This window comes from Apus apus, chromosome 1, assembly GCF_020740795.1.
Source record: "Apus apus isolate bApuApu2 chromosome 1, bApuApu2.pri.cur, whole genome shotgun sequence".
NCBI classification, from domain to species: Eukaryota; Metazoa; Chordata; class Aves; order Apodiformes; family Apodidae; genus Apus; species Apus apus.
The window spans coordinates 102,421,028-102,440,488 of record NC_067282.1 but is presented as its reverse complement, the minus strand read 5'-3'; the positions used below and the strand labels follow the sequence as shown (position 1 = coordinate 102,440,488).

Genomic DNA, 19,461 nt, shown 5'->3' with positions numbered 1-19,461 from the left:
TACTTACGTTGGCTTAAGTTGCTGTTGTGTTCCCTCACTCTTCCTCAGTTTTGCCTTTATATTGGCACAGAGAGAAAATGAGAAGAGGATGAAGAGGTTAATCTGAAAAATTGGATTTTTCCAGCAACATGTATGAACAAGATACAGATAGAATTAACTTCTGAGAGGTTCTATATACCTGTCTTTATAACATAGAGGTTTTCCTTTAACTTCTGAAGTTCTGTTTCTTTTCTTGTAAAACATCATTTAACTTATGCAACAAAAAAGGTGTGGACAATTTTTTTTCCTGTGGCCTCAGTTGATTAGTATTCACCCAGAGGACTTAGTTTTGTGGAAATGAATTGGTTGATGGAAATGAATTTACAATGCAAACTAGGTTCCTCTGAAAATCCCAAATAATGTAGGAGAAAAGTGATAAATTGACAAATATAGAGAGCATGTTTTGTCTGTCTGTCACACAGACACAAAATTTTGTTAGATGCAAATTTATTTTGTTAAAAAGTAGTAAAACATTGACTTCCACAGTGGACACAGCTTTTGTACTTAGTTACTCACACTCTGTGATCTCTAATTCTGTGGGTTTTTTTTTACCTGAATTACCAAATAATATTTGAATCGTGCAGTTTTGTTTACAGTTTTGTACCTCTGGCCTTTTTTGTGTGTGTGTATGTCAGCAGAAGTAAAACTTGCCAGCCTTTGTGTTTTACATCATGTGTGTTACCTGCTGTAGCATTGTTACCAACTTCCATATTTGTGGTCAGATTATTCATAGTGTTACTGCTAAACTAATTTTCCCAACTCAGTGTAATCTGTTAAGTATTCCTCTGGCATTTTCATAATTTTCAGGGCAAAGACAGTTTTTTGTCTTCACTTTCTTAGACTTCTTGCACTTAGCCTTACTTGCTCCAGTTACTTAATATTTCTATTATGACAAAACTTGTGCTGTTCGTGAACTAACATTCTTGGCATTTATCATATACTAAACAGCTTTCTCCAAGTACATTTTCATGTGAAATGCCTTGTGCTTGAGAAAAGCTTTGGTCTTTATGACACTTCTGTGTTGTCAAGACTCATCTCTGTTCTAATGTGTGTGAATCTTGGTTGGTGTCATAGCTAAATATGTCCTAGCTATAATCATTGGTATGCTGTTTCCTTCCTCTTCCCTCCTCTTCTAGGGTGTATTTCACATTAGATTTGCACTAATGCTAAAGAGTTGGTTTTATCTGTGGTTATGTGTTCTTCCTGTTTCTTGTGCTATTGTTAATGTTCATGTGGCATGTGATGCAGCTGAAAATGAAAATTATTTAAATTCTTTCCCCCAGTTACCTTTCAGCAAGATTGACTAGGTGGTGACAATAATACTAGTGCTGAGAAGATGGTCAGAATGAAAGTGAGCACGATCACCCTCCTTCTCTTCTTGTGAAAATGGAGACTTAACTGGTTTCAAACAGGTTGTGAAGTTGTACCTTCAGCTATGTCTTGTCTGTGTGCAGAAATACAATTAAACTTGTGTTATAAAAGATATACTGGGGAGTAAGATGGCTGTTTATCACTGAAATTCCAACAACAGGAGCCAGAAAGATGCATGTATGGTAAAACTACCTTTGTGGAGTTCTGTTCCTGTCACTCTGCTAGTTCAGGCACTGTCCCTAAAAAGTAGTTATTACATTACTCTTGTGTCTCTTGGCCTGTTGGTGGATTCAGCTGAAAACTGGTATGTTAGGTACTTTTGTGTACTGCAAGGAGATGCTCTTCGGCAAGGGGGTTTACAGGATTTAGCAGTTTACCACTTTCAGTACAGGGAGATTAGTAGTAATGCATGTTTTGGATTTTTGTGTGTGTGTTGGTTTTTTGTTTGTTTTCCTTATGGCGTTTTTTCTAAATTACTCTTTAGTTTTCAGACAGCTGCAACAGAGTTTTTAAATCTGTCCTTAGGATGTGGTAGTAGTTGATAATTATCTCCTTCGTTTTTCAATAAAGAAGGTTATGATATGCTTTTTGTTAAGTTCTAATACCACCTCTAGTGAGCTTATGCAAGCTTGTTTTTTCAGAGCAAGTATCTTCTGACTGAAATGTTTGCAAGGCAACAGGAAATGGCAAAATGTTTACTTGCAGGTAGTTAGCATGAGACTGCACAAATCTCCTGGCTGAGTTCAGCGATTGGTACATTGAAAACTAATTGGAGTTTGACTAAGTTTGTTAAGCAGTTATAAGGAGCTTATTGAAACACGAATTTTAGTACTGATATCACTTTCTTCAGTATTTGAGACATTTTACATTATGCCTGATGATGATAATAGTGTTTGAGTTCTTGTGCTTAGTTTGTGCTTTCTGATTGAATACTGCATGAAAAGCAGAGGGTTTGTTTTTGGTTTTGTTTTTTTGGGGTTTTTTTAAGTGAAACTAAAGCTAGTACAGTAATGGGAATACTTAGATTTTTTGAATTTAAAACATTTCAAAATATCTAGGTATTTAATGAAGTTAATTTCATCATGATTCAAGAGTGTAAAATGCTTCCAGCTTAGTAACTGGTTTAGATGCTGCACTATGTTTTAATTATTTGCAGTTAGCCAAGCAATCAGTTGTGTTTATTTTATACTTTGAGAGAAAATTTCTATAATGTGTTGACAATGTCACAGGATATTAGGAGTATAGTAATTACTATTATTATTATTAAACTAATTAATAGTTTTCTTTAATATAATGTTTAACATAGTTTAGAGAAGCCCTTAAATTCTCCATAGAAAACATGAAGGAAGTCAGAAGGGGCTAGCTTGATTTTTGCATGCTAACTTTAAACTTAATTTTTCTAACAGAAGCTCTATAGTGTAACTGGTAGTGGCATTGGGTACTGCACGCTACAGTGATAAGGCAGGTGTTCTGTATAAGCATGATTTAACAAAGAACAGCGTGCAAGTAAAACGTAGAAATAACGTTGTAGTAATATCCATAATTCATTGACTGAATGGCTTTAGACAACTTTTCAAATAGTTACAGTGCAGTTTCACAAAGCCTTAAGTGCTGTATACTATAAATAATTTCATGTTGTAAAGCCACAAGTGGAATGAACCTGGAAGATGCTATTATGCTTCCCTTTAGCTACTTGAGGGAGAAGGAAGGTAGCAAAGGCCATTCAGCATCTACCAGTAGTGGCAGAATCATAGAATGTATGGGGTTGGAAGGGACCTTTAAAGGTCATCTAGTCCAGCTGCCCCTGCAGGACCTTTTTGACTAGATCAGGTTTCTCAGAGCCTGGTCAAGCCAGAACTTGAATGTTTTCAGGGATGGGGCCTCTACCACATCTCTGAGCAACCTGTTCCAGTGCTTCACCACTCCCATTGTAAAGAAATTCTTCCTAATATCTAAATTTATCCTGCTCTAGTTTAAGTCCGTTCCCTCTCGTCCTATCACTACCCACCCTTGTAAAAAGTCCCTCTCGAGCTTTCCTGTAGGCCCCCTGTCAGTTGCTGGAAGGCCACTGTATGGTCTCCCTGGAGCCTTCTTTTCTCCAAGCTGAACAATCCTAGCCCTCTCAGCCTGTCTTAATAGGAGAGGTTCTCCTGTCCTCTGATAAGGGTGTGAATCTCATCAGAAGTAACAGAAGCCATGATGTATTTAATGTCTTTTGGGGAAAGCAAGCCTAGGGATGCCACTGAACATGGGAAATGGTTATTTGGACATTGATACTGTATGCGGGATCTTCCAAGGATGGAACGTTGAAGTGTTTAAGGGTTTGAGCCCAGCTTCCAAAGAGAAGTGAGATATTTTATGGATAGTTTTTGGAATTTACGATACTAATGTTCTCTAGTTAACCTTGGGAGAGAGAAAATTAGAAATTTAGAGAGAAATTACAGAATCTAATACGACCAAAAATAACAATAGAAACTTCCTACGTAAGTTGCAGAACTAAATTTTGGACATATATCAGTGGTTTTACTGCTACCCTCACAGTATCAAATATAAAACCTAAAGCTTTTTAAAGTTAAAAGCTCAAAGATTAGGTAACGAAAGGTGAAAGGAGTATCTATTGCTAATAATGGAATTGAAGAAACTTCTGAAGTGGTTAAGAAACTTGTGTGCCATTTAGAGGAAAAACCTATGTAGATGCCTCAACATTAGTTTATTTTAGTCCACTCAAATATGAATATTGCAGATTTTTTATGGCAAATCTCAACAAAATGGAAAAAAACCCAACAAAACAACAAAACCCAACACATTATTTGCTGTGAAATGATGTAATGTCCAGACACAAATGAAATCAAGTAGGCTTAAGCTACTGTGAAGTGTAGCGTTGATGACATTTGTCTCACAAAGATGGAACAGAAGTGAGATTGGCAGCTTTTTACAAACAAAAATTGCGGGCTGGTTTTAATTTGCTTTAGTACTACAAAAATGGATGCTGCTCAACACAGAAAACATAAAAGTAATAGAGCATTTTCTTATGTTAGTGGAGTTGCATAAAAGGTTACATGTTAATCAGATGTGATTTGTTTTAGCATTACCTTGTATAAGCTAATATACTTGGGTTGTATGAATTTAATTTTTGCTGAATTCTTACTTCTAAGAAAACTAGACTTGGTAAAAATAGTTTTTAATGCTTTCCCTGATATGATGAAAGTCCTTTTAAGAGCCTTTACTCAAGTGCTTTTTTGCCCTTTTTTTTTTTTTTTAATGTTGAAGACAAAACTATTTTTTCATATGTCTAGCTGGTAGTAATTTTTTTACATCCTTGTACTACTGATGTTATTTCAAATCTATTAAACCTGGACCTTCCTCCTAGTTTAGTTCTGTATTTTGTCTGTGTATTATATATGCTGTCTCCTTTAATTTCCAATGCCAAACTGTAATAATGTCACAGTACTTGGTTCCTCATGTGTTGGAAGATAAAAGTCTTAACCTCTTTCAGTGGGAGAATTTCAATGGATGCAAGTACTACTTCATTATTGCCTGGTGTTCCGGGAATGCATTCAGTGTCATCTCTTCTCGCTTTGTATGAAGAATAATGTTACTGAATTATTACTCTTTATAATTTTTGCTTCATAGAAGTTATATTTTAAGATGGTTTCTGTGTATGGACATGATTTTTAATTGAAAGTGTAGCTATATATAGTTGACAGTGGTATCAGCTGGTCTTCTTAGCTCTGTATGCTATTTCAAACAACCAAAAAAATGTTTTCTTGCATGACTAGCCAAAGATTTGCAAAGCACACATTTTAGATGTATTTGTTCTCTTCTTGAAATCTACAGCATAAAAGTTCTTAGTATGAAATAGTATCTTATTATATTTATAATTTCAGACTTAAGAAGTGAGAAGGAAATACTGTATCGTGTAGAAAATTGTTTACCCCTTTGGAAAAGTTACAGGGAGAAGGCTGATCCTCACTGCTTCTTCTGCTTTTTTGAAAACAACATGTAAGTTACAAGTGCAGTTACATAGTACCTCCCTGCTGGCTTCTCAGTTCTTTTTCTCTTCTGATAGGCCCAAAAGTTGGAGAGAGTAGGAATAGCAGCCTTAGAAGGATGTCTTTATTCCCTTACTGGAAGGGAATAAGATTAATAGCAGTTGGAAACCCCAGAACAACTAGGCAGCCTTGGAAGTAGTTGGTTTCTGGTCTGTCCTATGGCCAGTCTTGTAATGGGTTCAGATGGGACAGCTAATTGGTGTGGAGGTTATCTTTGTTGCTACTTACTTTTTTCTAGATGTAAAAGGCCATAATTAACAAGTTTCTTATCAGTTCTGTGACCAAAATTATGTTTCTTTTAAAAAGACAGCAGTCCTGAGATGTATTCTTGCTACGAACATGAAATTGCAGTGTTCACATGCAGTTGCTTTTCTAGAGTGACCGTGCTTCTAGTAATGTTTCCCAGTATATGCAAAGTTTTCTGTGTATCCTTTTTTCCAGGTGAATGACCTGGCACTTGGCTATGTTAGTGCATGTTTTATTGTGCCAGTTTTTATCTGATTATCCAGATTAGTCTGTGACATGTTTTTGCTGTTTACCACTCCATTAGTTTGTGAACTATATGCAAAATTTGTTTGTGTAATTTTGTCTATGTTATTGGTAATATTGAACAGTGTGCTATTGAGAATTGATGCATGAAGGGTTAGGCTAGGAATGTTGTCCCTATTTGTTAAAATTGTGTTAATAATTCTGGTTTCAGTCAGTGGAGATTATTTTTTTTTTAAATGTGCTTTGTTTACTCTAAATTTAATCAGACAAGCGTACAAAAATGCAGTACAGGAATTCAGGTGGTCTTATTTATTAGACTCTAGGAAGTTGCATTAGTGGCTCTGAGTTTCACTAAATGGGTTTATGTCCAGAGATGGTAGTTTGGTTTCTTCTTCCCATTCTCTTTACTCCTACTCCCTTTCTGTGCTATATTGTGTTTATCGAGATGTAATAGAAGTTATGTCTGTAGATTTCTCTGGATTTGGATCATATCTTAAAACTCTTGAGTGCAGCTTGTCTGGGCTTTCTGTTTTTAAAAATGCTAAGTGTAAGTTGCTTTGATATATTACATTAGACATGTTGGAAACTGAGTTTTTGTTGTTATACTGATGCACCTCTTGTGTTTAGATTCAGAGCAAAAGTATTACTTAATGACAGAGGAGTGAGATGTTTAATGATTTAATTTATTTAATGATTTATATAGTAGTTGCTAGGATGTTTTAAATGTGTTACAAATGATAAATGTGTGTAGTAGGAGGTAGATATTGACTAAAAAATGAGGATTATCAAGTAGAATAATTTTGGAGACCATGTATTAAAGAAAGTGCATGAATAAAAAATATTATCTTGGGGTACATTATTTCATTTAGTTAGTATATTGCAATAGATTTATCCAAAACATAATTTTAGGTGCAAGAAAAATTAGGTGTCATTTTGTACCTGCATTAGTATACAAAGCTGTATGTTCTCCTGAAATAGCTTTAAAGACTCATTCCACTCTTAAGCTGAACCTGTTGCTGTCACTGTCCAGTTGTTTTCTGAACCACTGCTGTGTATTGTTATAACTAATAAAAATCAAAACTTTAGATGCCAATACAGAAATATAGTTTGTATCTGTCTGCTCTTATGAAGAATATTAATTGACAAGAATTGTAGGCTGTATTATGCGTATCTTCCTGCAGAGGGAACGTGGAAATGAATATTACTGTGTAAACTTAGGTGTCTGCTCTGTTGTCTCCAACTTTGTAATACATCCCATTCTATACATTCCCAAAGATTTTCATTCCCTTTTTATAGTGTGCTTCAGCAAGTAGGTAGAAGACATTGATACCTCAATGCTCAGAAATTTTCAAATTTCCTCTAGTCCCTAGTGCTTTGCTGTAAAAATTAATGTTTTGCTAAGAAAAGCATTCATGACTTAAGTGAAATAAAGCCTATACTTTTGCTACCCTTAATACTGAGAATGTTTGTTTCCCCCATTGACTTTTGAGCATGTAATAATAATGCTCTTGTTAGTAACAAAATGGCAGAGCAGTCAAGTTGAATATGAAATAAGAGTGAAAGTTAATTATCCCTTTAAAAAATTAGGTTAGATTAAACTTTTTTTGTGAAGTCTTAATAACATAACTGCTTGCAATTATTAGCATTTGGATTAATGCTTTGAGGAAAAACATTGTCCTTAAAGTGTTCTGGAAAAGTGAACTTTGCTATATAGCTTGGAGAGGTGTGACTACTGAGTCCATTTTAGAATTGGATGAACAGCTTGAAGTATTTGATACGGCCATGACCAAACTACAGATTTAATAATCAGAAATAAGGAACCAAGATGTTGAAAAGAGTCTTCGGTGCAAATTGTAGACATACTATTTTCTTGAAGGAGTGATAAGTAGAAATTATATAATAATTACTCCATATGATAGAGTAGCAACTGCAAATACATTCCTTTCAATCTAGATAATTATTTCAATGTAAACATTAAACCATGATTTTTCCTTGGTTGGAGTATTGTGCTGCTGCCTGTGAAGGACTGAGATTGCAGGTGGACCCACAATATCAATGCAATCCTAATTGGCTATATTGCCAAGGACACATTTTTTGGGTTGCATAAGGGCGGCCTTCTGCATCAAAAAATGTAGCATAATTGGAAAAAAGTATAGCATTGTGTTGTTTAGCAAGCATGCTATTCAATCTCACTGTATGAAGCAAGTGTACATACTAAAGTTCTTAGATCTGCTTTTTCTTTTTTTTAAATTTCAGTTTTGAGTTTGTTTCCTGTTGTAGCTTGTTGTTTTAATACAAGGTGAATGACATTCTTGCCCATTTCTTTCCATGTTCATTGTCAATTCAAGAAAAATGCTGCAGAGTAAGTGAAAGTCATTGTTCAAAACATTTAAGCAATTTTATAAATAGTTCTTAGCATTTTCCAAATAGAAGTGACTTACTAAGTGTGCTTTTCTCAGGTTATAGTGCATGCATTTACTAGTGTTTTTTTATTCACTTGACTTCATTATTGGAAAGTCTGGTTTGTTTTACTGTCATGACCAAAATTCTCACCTCCTAGCAGAAAACCCCACATTATCTAGCTACTTACCAGTGCCTTGAATGGAGTTTCTTAATCACTTGGAAATGTTCAAAACAAAAATTTAAATATTGGAATGATAAGGACTGTAAATTTTGTCTCTTTTCCTTCTGTCATTGAGATATATTCAGTACTATTGAGGATATAGTTTAATACCTGTTGAACCAGCATAGCTCCCACTGAAAGCTCCTGAGCGTGAAGGAATGTTCATACTGGGTGAGAGGCCCACTCTTTGCACTGTGTCCATGACAGCAGCTTGAAATATGCACCTACAGAAAAGCATGGCACTGAGGCCAAGCTCACTGAAGGGAACACAGTTAATTGTCTTAATTAGCATTTGCTGATTTTGTATGTAAGTCATTGCATACTTTCTTGATGTTGTGTCTTAGGCATTGTTCTCTCTTTAGTGTCACATGAGAAAAACATTTCTCCTTCAGAACAGGAACTGAAATCAACTTTTCTATTTGATAGCCAGAACTAAGTGTATGATCTGAAGACCTGGCCTTTTGTTGCATTATCTGGGAAACAGCATCATGTACCTTAAGTAACCAGTGGTACACTTGCTAACCATTAAATGCCCCCAAAATTATTGGCAAGTGAATGTCCTTTAGAGAAAGATAATTCTGGTTGCTGCCCAGTTCCCCTTCAGGGCCTGACCGTCATCGATTATTGCCTTGAAATTAGACAGGGCTCTGAGTGGTATAAAGGGTTTTCTTGTTTGTTTGTTTGTTTTAAAGTCATTTGGGAATGTTTTCCATGTGAAAACAAGAAGTTAATATATTTGAATATGTCAGTTTTGTTGCCTTGACATGCAGGGCCAAATACTGGGTTCTCAGCTTTAGCTTGAATATGGTTTCCTTTGGTTGGAATTTCATGGGCTCCAAGCTTGGCATTTCAATGAGAATTTTATATCAAGACTGAAAAACTTGTGATGGAAGAGGGTCAGCTTTATCCAGAGAAGCCCGAATCGAGGGTATACTTCTAATAATCTGAAAAGGGAATCTGAGAACCATAATCTTAGGTTACCTGTTACACCTAAAACAGTTACATGTAGTCAGTTTCTGTGCTTCATCAGTGTGTCTCAAGTCTGGCTGCATGAGAAACCAATATTGTTGTCTGGTTTTCTACTTGGAAATTATTATTTTTTTTCAAAAGATGAAATAATATGGTTTTGCTGTAACAGAGCTATATTAAAAAAAATAAAATTGCTCTTTGTAACATTGAGCCTTCTGTGTCTAGTAGTTTAGTTTTGGTTGTTTTTTTAATAGTGATGGGAGAAATACTGAATTCTCTATCCTTGTTCTTGAACTATGCTGCATCTATGTGTATTTTAGTTCTCTTAACACGGGATAAATAACACATTTTCATTTATTTGAGGTTGTTGAACTTTGTTTTCCCAAAATATTGTTTACATTAAGGTTTCAATCTTTTAATGACCTCACAACTTCAAATTTTCAACCAGACCTCTGCATAAGTTCCCCAGTGCTCTAAAGTATGGGTGGAAGACAATAGGATTGCGCTGTCACTCCTATAAGTCTGTAACGCAGATAGTAATATTTTTTGCTCAAGGAGGAGGAAACATCATTGCTACGAATTAGCATTTTCTGCAGCATTCCTCTACAGTCTCTTCAGGAGATAATGCTGTGTAGCTGGTACTTAAAGGTCTGAATGCGTTCAGTTGACTCCTTTGTCATCGTATTTATGGAGCTGAGAGTTGAGATTCTTCTGCTTTGCCAAGTTGCATACTTAACAAAAATAATCCTGGAAGACCTGAAGGATATTTCAAGACATCCCTCTTTATTTTGTCATACGATACTGAGGGAAAACAGAATTGTGTATTTGCATAAATGTTCCAAATGTTTCAGGTGCTTATGTTGCCAAAATTCTTAATTTCAGATGTATGGTGTGGAAAGATCGATGAAAAAGGTTTCTTGAAGTAACTTGGTTTTCTGTTTTTTGGTGAGAATAGTTTTAGTTCATAACAATTATAGTTACTCAAAATCTATTTTTGACTGTATCACTTAGAAATGTATTGCTTTGTAGTAATGTGTTAGAGTCTGATGCAGTTGACTACGGCCCGTAGGCACTCACTTCTTTACTAGGAGAAGGAACATAAATAAATTGCCTTTGTAATACAAACTATTTGAAATAACATTTTCTCTGATTTCTGATTATCAGTTATTTTTTTTAAACATTGGGATTTACACATTTCTTGCTCTACTGAATAGTAGCTTAATGACAAATTTTTCATGAGTCATTGAATACATTTCAGTTTTATTGCATGTCAGTGTTAATGAGCTAGTTGCTAGGACCACCAGTTTTCTGTTCTCATGATAGAAATAATTTTCTCTTTTCAGAAAGGCATAAGGCACAGAGAAGAAAGAAAATTATAAATATGTGGGGGTGTGTGTAGCTTGTAACTACTGAATTAGGTCAGTGTTACAGTTTTGGGGGAGTTGTTTCTAGATGAGAAGGCGTTTTGATTGAAATAAAGGAACTGGGTAGAAGCTTAGATTCCTAAGTGTAGAGTTTTTAAACTAGAATCACATCATAACCCTTGTGATGAGTCAGTATTTTTTTTATTAGTATTTTAGAAGGCAGTTCCTGGAGTCCTATATGAAGTAAATCTCTGATACCATTACTGCAGTTAAGCTTTTTTGCAGTACAACACTTACAGTGAAAAAGCACATCTCTGAGATCCTGTTAAGATAGGAGCATCATTGTACAGATAATACTGGTGGGAAATTTTTTTTTTCTCCTTAGCATAGTTACATGATTTTTAAAAACCTCTGTTGTTACATGTTGAGTAGCCTAGTATCCTGACATACATTGTTACTACAGTGCGAAGTAGATTTTGTGGCATATACCCTCACTTACAACCAGGAAACTTTCAATAAAGGGAAAAATAGGTCTGTGTCCCTAAGTAGGGCTTGAGTAATGCACATGAATAATAAATTGTATTTTGAAGTCTGCTACTCTCATCTGTTACTTTGCGTTTGCTTTTTTTCTGAGACACTATATTATGAAGTAGCTAACTTAGGAGAAAGGCTGTATATATGTCAGTTTCTTTTGAGGAGATGACTTTTGAGAAATTCAGATGAAAGCTGTTCTAGAACTCAGCTGTATTAGAAGACGTTCCTTGATCATTGTATGCTAAAATGTCATCCTTTTCATTTGCTGTTACGTGTTGTCCTGTAACAGAGTAATATGTGCATATTCACTTCTTATTCAGCACTTGCCCAGAAACCTATGTCTGATGTCTTTTCTCCTGGTTTTGAAGGGGTGCTTGATTTCTTCCCCAAACAAAAATAACCTTTTCTGCCACACCAGCACAAGGTTACTGGCTGTAGAAGCTGAGGCTCAGATGTGCAGCTCTACTGATCACTTGAGTCTTGAAGCAGAGGCCCCTCCTGGATGGCAGTGTGTGTCTGGCATCTTCTGCACAGTCTGCTGGTGCTCTTGTCAAAATGCTACTTGCCGCAGGTGTAGTCTTCTAAATAGAGAGAGCATGTGGAGTCAAAAAACTGTGGTTGTCTTTTCCCGGTGTTACTAAAATTACAAGGAGTCCTGTGGAGCAAAAGCTGTCTTTCACTTGCAATGTAGTGGTGGATCATGGTGACCTAAGGAGTGGTAAAAGCATGGCAAATCAGAATTTGCTCAGTTGGCAATCAAAAGCGAATGTCAATGGAATTCATTTGACTTAGTCTTTGTAGCCTCATCATCACTTGATCATATGACCAGTTGTGGGGCTCTCAACATAAGAAGGGCATGCATGAAGCTGTTGGAGTGAAGCTGTTGGAGTGAGTCCAGAGGTGGGCCACAAAGATGATCAGAGGGCTGGAGCACCTCTCCTGTGAAGACAGGCTGAGAGAGTTGGGGCTGTTCAGCCTGGAGAAGAGAAGGCTCCAGGAAGACCTTATAGCAGCCTTCCAGTACCTCAAGGGGCTACAGGAAAGCTGGGGAGAGACTTTTTAAAAGGGCTTGTAGCGATAGAGACAAAGGACAAAGGGCAATGGCTTCACATTGAAAGAGGGTAGATTTAGATGAGATATTAGGAAGAAATTCTTTACTGTGAGGGCTGTGAGACACTGAAACAGGTTGCCCAGAGAAGTTGTGGATGCCCCCTCCCTGGAAGTGTTCAAGACCAGGCTGGATGGGGCTTTGAGCAACCTGATCCAGTCTAGTGGGAGGTGTCCCTCCCCATGGCAAGGGGATTGGAACTATATGATCTTTTAGGTCCCTTCCAACCCAAACCATTCTGTGATTAACAGTGGAAGAATTTAGTTTGTCATTTAGTAGGTGTCTTTTCCCAGCTTGACACTGTATCAAAACATCCATTCAAAGCTTTGGGTGAAGGTGATAATTCTTTTTTAACATGAGTTAATGTGTTGCATGCAAAATCAAATGTAGTAGAAATGAGACGTGTATAAAAATTAATGTAGAGTCTGTTAGAATTCATGTGAATACAGGCAGTTGTTGGGCTATCTGTATACTCAAAACCAAGGTGTCGCTGCATTAGTTTACATCAGTTAGTCTAATTAATTACGATTAGATGTAAAGGCTCTTCTTGAGCTAAGCCAATATGCCTTGGTGAGTTTTAAACTATAAAATGGAAACTGGATAGTCTGCATTAAAGAGGTGATGTAAGTTAAAAATTTCATGATTAATTAGTTCTGGAGAGATGAAAGCAGTAGTGTTTTCTCTGAAATGTGAATGGTTAAATTGGTGGCTGAAAACTGGTATGCTACTGCTTTCTAATACTGTTGAAAATGCATAAATTGGTTGATGATTAGTGCTTACAAAAATGTTTGTACAATCTAATTAGAAGGAAAATATCTAAACAGGGATATGCTTGCAATTTAGAATATGCAGGTACTTCAAGAAGCAATTGGACTATTTATTGGAGATGGAGTGGTTTTAGTTAGCTGCAAAGTAACTTACCATTGTATCTGAGGATGTCATACAATTGAGGAGGGAGGGGAAGAAGTGATGAACTTGAATAAGAGGTTGGCCTTGTCTTATGCACATGGCCAAGCCTAGTGAACTTCTCTGAAGACCCTGAAATACAGTTTTCTGGGAATGTAATTTAAGTAATGCGCATAGAGTATAGTGATTAGAGTCTTAAACAGTCACTAAATAAGAGGAAGAAAAAGATGCATTAGTCCTTTTTATGTACATGTTCTGTATTTACTAGTGTCTACAAAATTCTGTGTATTTTTGTTACACAGATTTTCTTTTACTCTGAATTTACAAAATTTTGAATATGTTAGTTATTTCAGTAGTAGTTTCCTTGTATCTTCTAGTTAAATTATGCCACTTGCAGTGAGCAGAAACGAATTTACAAGAATTTTTTGCCCAGACCCTTTGACTAAGCACAGAGGCAAAATCTGAGGGTAAATCCACACTAGAGTAAGTCAGTCTAACAGGAGAGCTCCAGTTCTGTCCCGGCTCCCTGACAGGTGTTAGGATGAGTACTCTGGCCTTGAAGAACATTTGTTCAGGTAGTTCAAGTAACTGAGAAGTACTCACAGTCTTTCTAAGTTTGGTTGTTTGCTTGTTGTTGTTTCTTGTAGTACTCTGATCTGGCTTACTTCATGATAGTTCAGCCAGAAGCGTCAGAATAAGAAAGATTAAATTGAAGCAGCTCACACTTCATGCAAGTTCCTGTGGAACCACAACTGCCAGTGATATCTTCTTTCAGCAGTGTAAGCCAACCTGTACCTGGGTTGCTAATGAAAGGAGCTGTCTCACCCTTTTTCTGCTTCTTTGCTACCTCACTCCTTTTGCCAGCACAAGTTTCTGTGTGGCCATGTTGTGAAACAGACCTGTTAAGGAAGAATAGTGGTGATTAAGGAAGATTTATTTTGGTGGTAGTTGGCTTAGGGATTTTAAGAAGTATAATTTAAGTTGGCAGAAGTTTGATTTCATTGGTTTATGGAAGTACCTGGAAACATCAGTCAGGTAGTGCAGGGGAACTGACTGCATTGAACTGCAGTAGACTGCAGTGTGTGTGTGTATAAATATATGTGTATGTGTGTATATATGGCAGGAAACTTAGTCTTGCTAATACTTCCCACCTAGTGATATTTCTAAATGTAAATAGAAAACAAATACTTGGCATTTTTAGAAGAGCAGCAATTAAAATAAGTTATTTTTTCAATTTTATTTAGCAAATCAATTCAATCAACAAATAAATTTATCAAATCAATTTAAAAAATCTTGTTTGGTAATACCTTTATTGTGGACTTAGCAGGCTCACTGAGCCTTATGAATATGACTTTTGAAGAGTGGGGATGAATTACAACTGACTGTGTTCAAAAAATGTTTTTATCAAAAATGAACACTATTTTAGTAACAGTATTAGAAATCTCTAAACTTGTTGATGCTGTTAATATTTGAGACTGGGCAGGGGAGAAATAGTGGATGCAGCCAAAATTTTTATTATATATTCTACAGCTTGCAAATTTACTCAGTTTAGGAAAGGATTTTAAAGTGTCATGGAGAAAGATAACTGCACTGAAAATTGATTTTAGATGAGACTTCATAATGAAACACTTAAAAATATACGTAGTGTTACCAGAGAAGTTTAACTTGTTAACTTGAAGTTTTTGCTGATTAATCAGGAACTTTGCACTGTCAAATTAATTTTACTGAAAGCTCATACAATTCTTTCTACGATCCTGCTTGGCTTTTGAAACTTCTGAGTACTGTTGTTGGTTTATGTGGAGCTTAGAAGTCTGAGTTGCTTTGGAAAATTATGTTTTGTTTTCTGTGGTTATACAGTGCCCTGTGATACAGAGTGGAGTTGCTGTTACAGGTTAATGGAACTTTTTATTTCTGTATTTAACACAATGAGGTTGAAATTTATAGTGATTGTTGAGCTGTTGATATGTTATGATTGCAAGATCAACAAGTAAATCTCATGTCAGAATTTTCTGTGTATAATCTACTACAATATTAGTTGGGAATGTGATGGGCTTTGTGCTGGGCCTGAAAGGCCAGTGGACTCAGGCTTTCATAGCCACATGCTGGAAGAAGGGAATACAGGTCAAATGCTCCAGGTAAATACTGGTCTGCTAATAGAAGTTTGGCTGCAACGTCTCTATTAGCTGACGTAGAATCAATCTCAAACCCCCTCTCACATATCTCCAGTTAGTATCAGAAGAAGAGTATTGGAAAATATGACAAATATGGCTGTTTAGGCGCTTAACCCTGTAATTTCTGTATAGAGCTTGAGCAGCGCCTTCAATTCAAATTGAAAATCTATTGTAGCAGTTCAAGTGCAATAGAATCAGAGTAAACAGCTGCATTTTGGATGTGTGTCAGTTTCTCAGTGGTATAGGGGTAATTATCTGTAATTTTTACCTAGGACATTACAATCATGTTAAATATTTCATAGGTTACATTCTTCTGATGTCAGTTGTACTCAATAAAAAGAAACACTAAGTCTAAAATAAAATATTCTTTATAGCACTGTAATTGTTTTTGTAGTGTTCTTTTCCAGGGACAAATTACTTTTATATGCATGTGTCAGTATAGTATATTGTCTTTGTTTTTTTTCCAGGTTATGCAATGGTCTCTGCAAGATGGCATGTTCTTGAGTTGGAGCTTTTTAAGGCAAGCATATGCTGGTACTTCAACTTTACTAAGTGGACTATAATTTCTTCTCTCACATCAACTACATAAGCAGACAAAATTGCAAAAATCTGCCCTGTGTCGAGTATGACAGCCACGACTCGTGGCTCTCCGGTAGGAGGGAATGATAGCCAAGGCCAGGCTCCTGATGGACAGTCCCAGCCTCCCCTCCAGCAGAATCAGGTATGGTATTAACAATCAATTTGTCTAAAAATAAAGGAGTTACTACTTTAAAAGCAGTGTTTCTGAATTATTTGAGTTTGTATATTCCTTAGAGATGTCATGTTGTCTGGATGTACAAAAAGATTCTGAGGGCAGTGCTGTGAGCACTGCCTTTCAAAAGATGCTCCCTTTTCAGGCAGCCACATGGTTCTTCCAGCTATATGTATTTTGCATAAGAAGCTTCCTCAGAACCTGCCACATATTGATAAAACTACTCTCTGAGTTCAGTCTATAGCTTAATTCTGCAAAAGCATGTCTTGGATAAAACTGCTTAGAAGGGGTATCCACTCTTTTAAGACCAGCTTCATCTAGGTCTCCGTTCATTGTACTAGACTTCCTGAATAACTTAAAGATGTTCCTGTTGAACAGATTATCCAAGCAAAAAAATTAAAATATTATTAAAGTAGAATGTGATGATTCTTTCTTGTTGGGGAAAAAAACCCAGAAAAAAATGCTTTTTAACAGTGCAGCCAAACCCATTTAGGAGAAAAGCCACACTTCGTAGTTTAATTCAGTATGAAGATTATTTTTAATACCATAAAGTTTAGTGATTGTTATTTCCAGAGAAAGAATTGTTCTTTGGAGCATGTGTGGTGAGCTGACCCTTGGCTGCCAGGTAAGCCTCCACCCGGTCGCTTGCTCCCTCTGCCTCAGTGGAATGGGGAGAGTTTTGGACAGGAAAAGTGAGAAATTGTGTGGGTTGAGATAAAGGCAGTTTAATAAGTGAAAGACTAGGATGCAAATGCAGTCACTCACCACCAAGATGATGGATGCCCAGCAAGTCCCCAGGCAAGAGCTACATTGGGAAAAAACTTGCCCTGCTGTTTTATTGCCACGTGTGACACTGTATGGTATGGACTATCTCTGTGTCCCACTTACTCCCCCTCTCAGCCTCTTGCCTACACCCAGTCTACTTGCTGCAGGGGACAAAGTGAGAAACACAAGGCCTTGAATATGTGGAAAAACTGTTCACCAACAGACAAAACACTTGTGTGTTACCAATATTGTTTTGGTCACAAGTCCAAAACCCAGCACTGTAGAGGGTGCTGTGAAGAAAATTAACTCCATGCCAACCAAACACCAACCAGCCTGTGAGAAACACTGAGGTTTTGGTCCTCCCTTGTTTTTCTAAATCTTGCTGATCTGATTTGAATCTTTATTATTGCCAGTTCATCCTACTTCTATATACAAATAAGCATAATTCTACAAAATAATTGTATTTTTCATGGCACATCAAAATGGGTGTAACTAATAATTTTCTTGGAGTTTGGTTAGTAGCCAGCCGGTATGTTACTAATTTTTAGCAAACTTTTTTTAGGAAGTGTTTTTCATTATCAGTTTCTTCTGTGGGGTTGATGAAGTTTATCTTTCTACATAAAACAGTAATATTTTTTGTAGAAACTGGGGCTTCTGTGAAGTCTTTATTTTCACCTTCTAAATAGGTGGTATGCTGAAAGTAGGAGTCTATTACAAATCAACCCAATTTCCTTGCTGGGAAAGTAGCTTAATTTTTAAATTGTCATGACACAAAGCATATAGTGCATTTTATGCTCTGTTTTTTGTTAATACATCTGAAATATATATTTTTTTTCTATTTTATGATGACTAGTACTTAATTCAAGTGATTCTTTGAAACAATGTGAAGGGAAAATGCCAAAAAAAGTGGTATGCAAGTGCGAACAGTATTTTAAGTATTTTCCCTTCCTGTTTTAGACTTCTTCACCTGATTCTTCCAATGAGAACTCCCCAGCTACCCCACCTGATGAGCAGGCCCAAGGAGATGCTCCACCCCAGCTTGAAGATGAAGAGCCTGCATTTCCACACACGGACCTGGCAAAGTTGGATGACATGATCAACAGGTATTTTCACTTTATTCAGAGTGTCAGTTATTTCAATTATTTGTGCAAATACTTTGATAGTGGAGTCAGGATTCTTCCATCTTTGTTTAATTTGATTTCTTAAAGTACTTTTTTTATTGCGTTAGAATTGTAAGGAGAAAGAGGATTGTAGCAGATGTTGTTGTTTTTTTTTTTATCGGGACCTTTAACATTTATTTTCCTACCCTGTGTTAAAAGCATTATTAAGGGACAAGGATTCTTGATTTTTAAGAATCACAATTGAAATACAGGGGGATTTATTTTATTTTTTAATATAGGCCTCGATGGGTTGTTCCTGTATTGCCGAAAGGGGAGTTAGAAGTTCTTCTAGAAGCTGCCATCGACCTAAGTAAAAAAGGTAAGCCGAAAAGACAATTAATGATTATTGGGCCAGTGTGTGAAGTCTTTTCTTACTCTTTTGAATCCCTTGTGCAGGCTTAAAAATTCTTAATTATTTCTGTTACAACCCTGATCCTGAAGATGGTGTCAGAGTGATATGCAGAGTCTTCATTTTTAGAAAGCCATCAGTGTAGCTAGAAGTTAGGTGCCTTAGCATGAATAGGGAAGTCGAGTAAATTCACAGCAATAAAAATCTTGTCATTCCTGTCTTGCCTGTTTTCTGTATAAGAAATCAGACCTAGTGGGCTTGTTCTTTGTAAGAAATACTAAAACTCAAAGAATCATAGTTTTTTAAAAATAAGTTGCTCATCTGACTTTCCAGATGTCTTGCTATAAATTTTTGTTCAATGTTGGCACACACATGCTTTTGAGAATATTAGGAAAATTTAGAATTTTTAACAGCATGACCTAGACTAGTAATTCTACCACGTTACTTGCTGTGTCTAACTTGCTTGGAAGTAGGAGGGTTCTGTGTCAGAACTGTATATGTGCTTACTGAATTGTACTAGTCAAGTTGACAAGTTCATCATGTGTTCTGGACAGTTCTGTTCTCCTGAAAAGTTGCTTTACTCTCCTATTCCAGTCAGTATTTGTTGCTCCAGTATTTCAGTAATACCGGAAGTCAGATTGAAAGATTTTTCTAGGATATCTACACTTAGCAGCTAGTTGTGTTTTAAGTATAGTGACACATAAAGTGCCTATTCCTTATTTTTGCATAGCTGTACCTTGATGACTTAATTTCCATGCTAATAAAGGTTATTCTTAGGCAGTTTTAAGAGTAAAAAGCTAATTTGTGGTC

General features: G+C 36.3%; 1 protein-coding gene across 2 annotated transcripts in view; it reads left to right on the top strand.

Annotated features, from left to right (window-relative positions):
• Nucleotides 1-19,461, top strand: part of USP9X (ubiquitin specific peptidase 9 X-linked) — a 107,310-nt gene that overhangs the window by 9,812 nt on the left and 78,037 nt on the right. For both annotated transcript variants that reach the window (XM_051628824.1, XM_051628815.1), the window contains exons 2-4: nt 16,094-16,347; nt 18,100-18,245; nt 18,542-18,621. In XM_051628824.1, coding sequence (XP_051484784.1) covers nt 16,252-16,347; nt 18,100-18,245; nt 18,542-18,621 — 322 coding nt within the window. In that variant the 5' untranslated portion in view covers nt 16,094-16,251. The remainder of the gene's footprint in view (nt 1-16,093; nt 16,348-18,099; nt 18,246-18,541; nt 18,622-19,461) is intronic.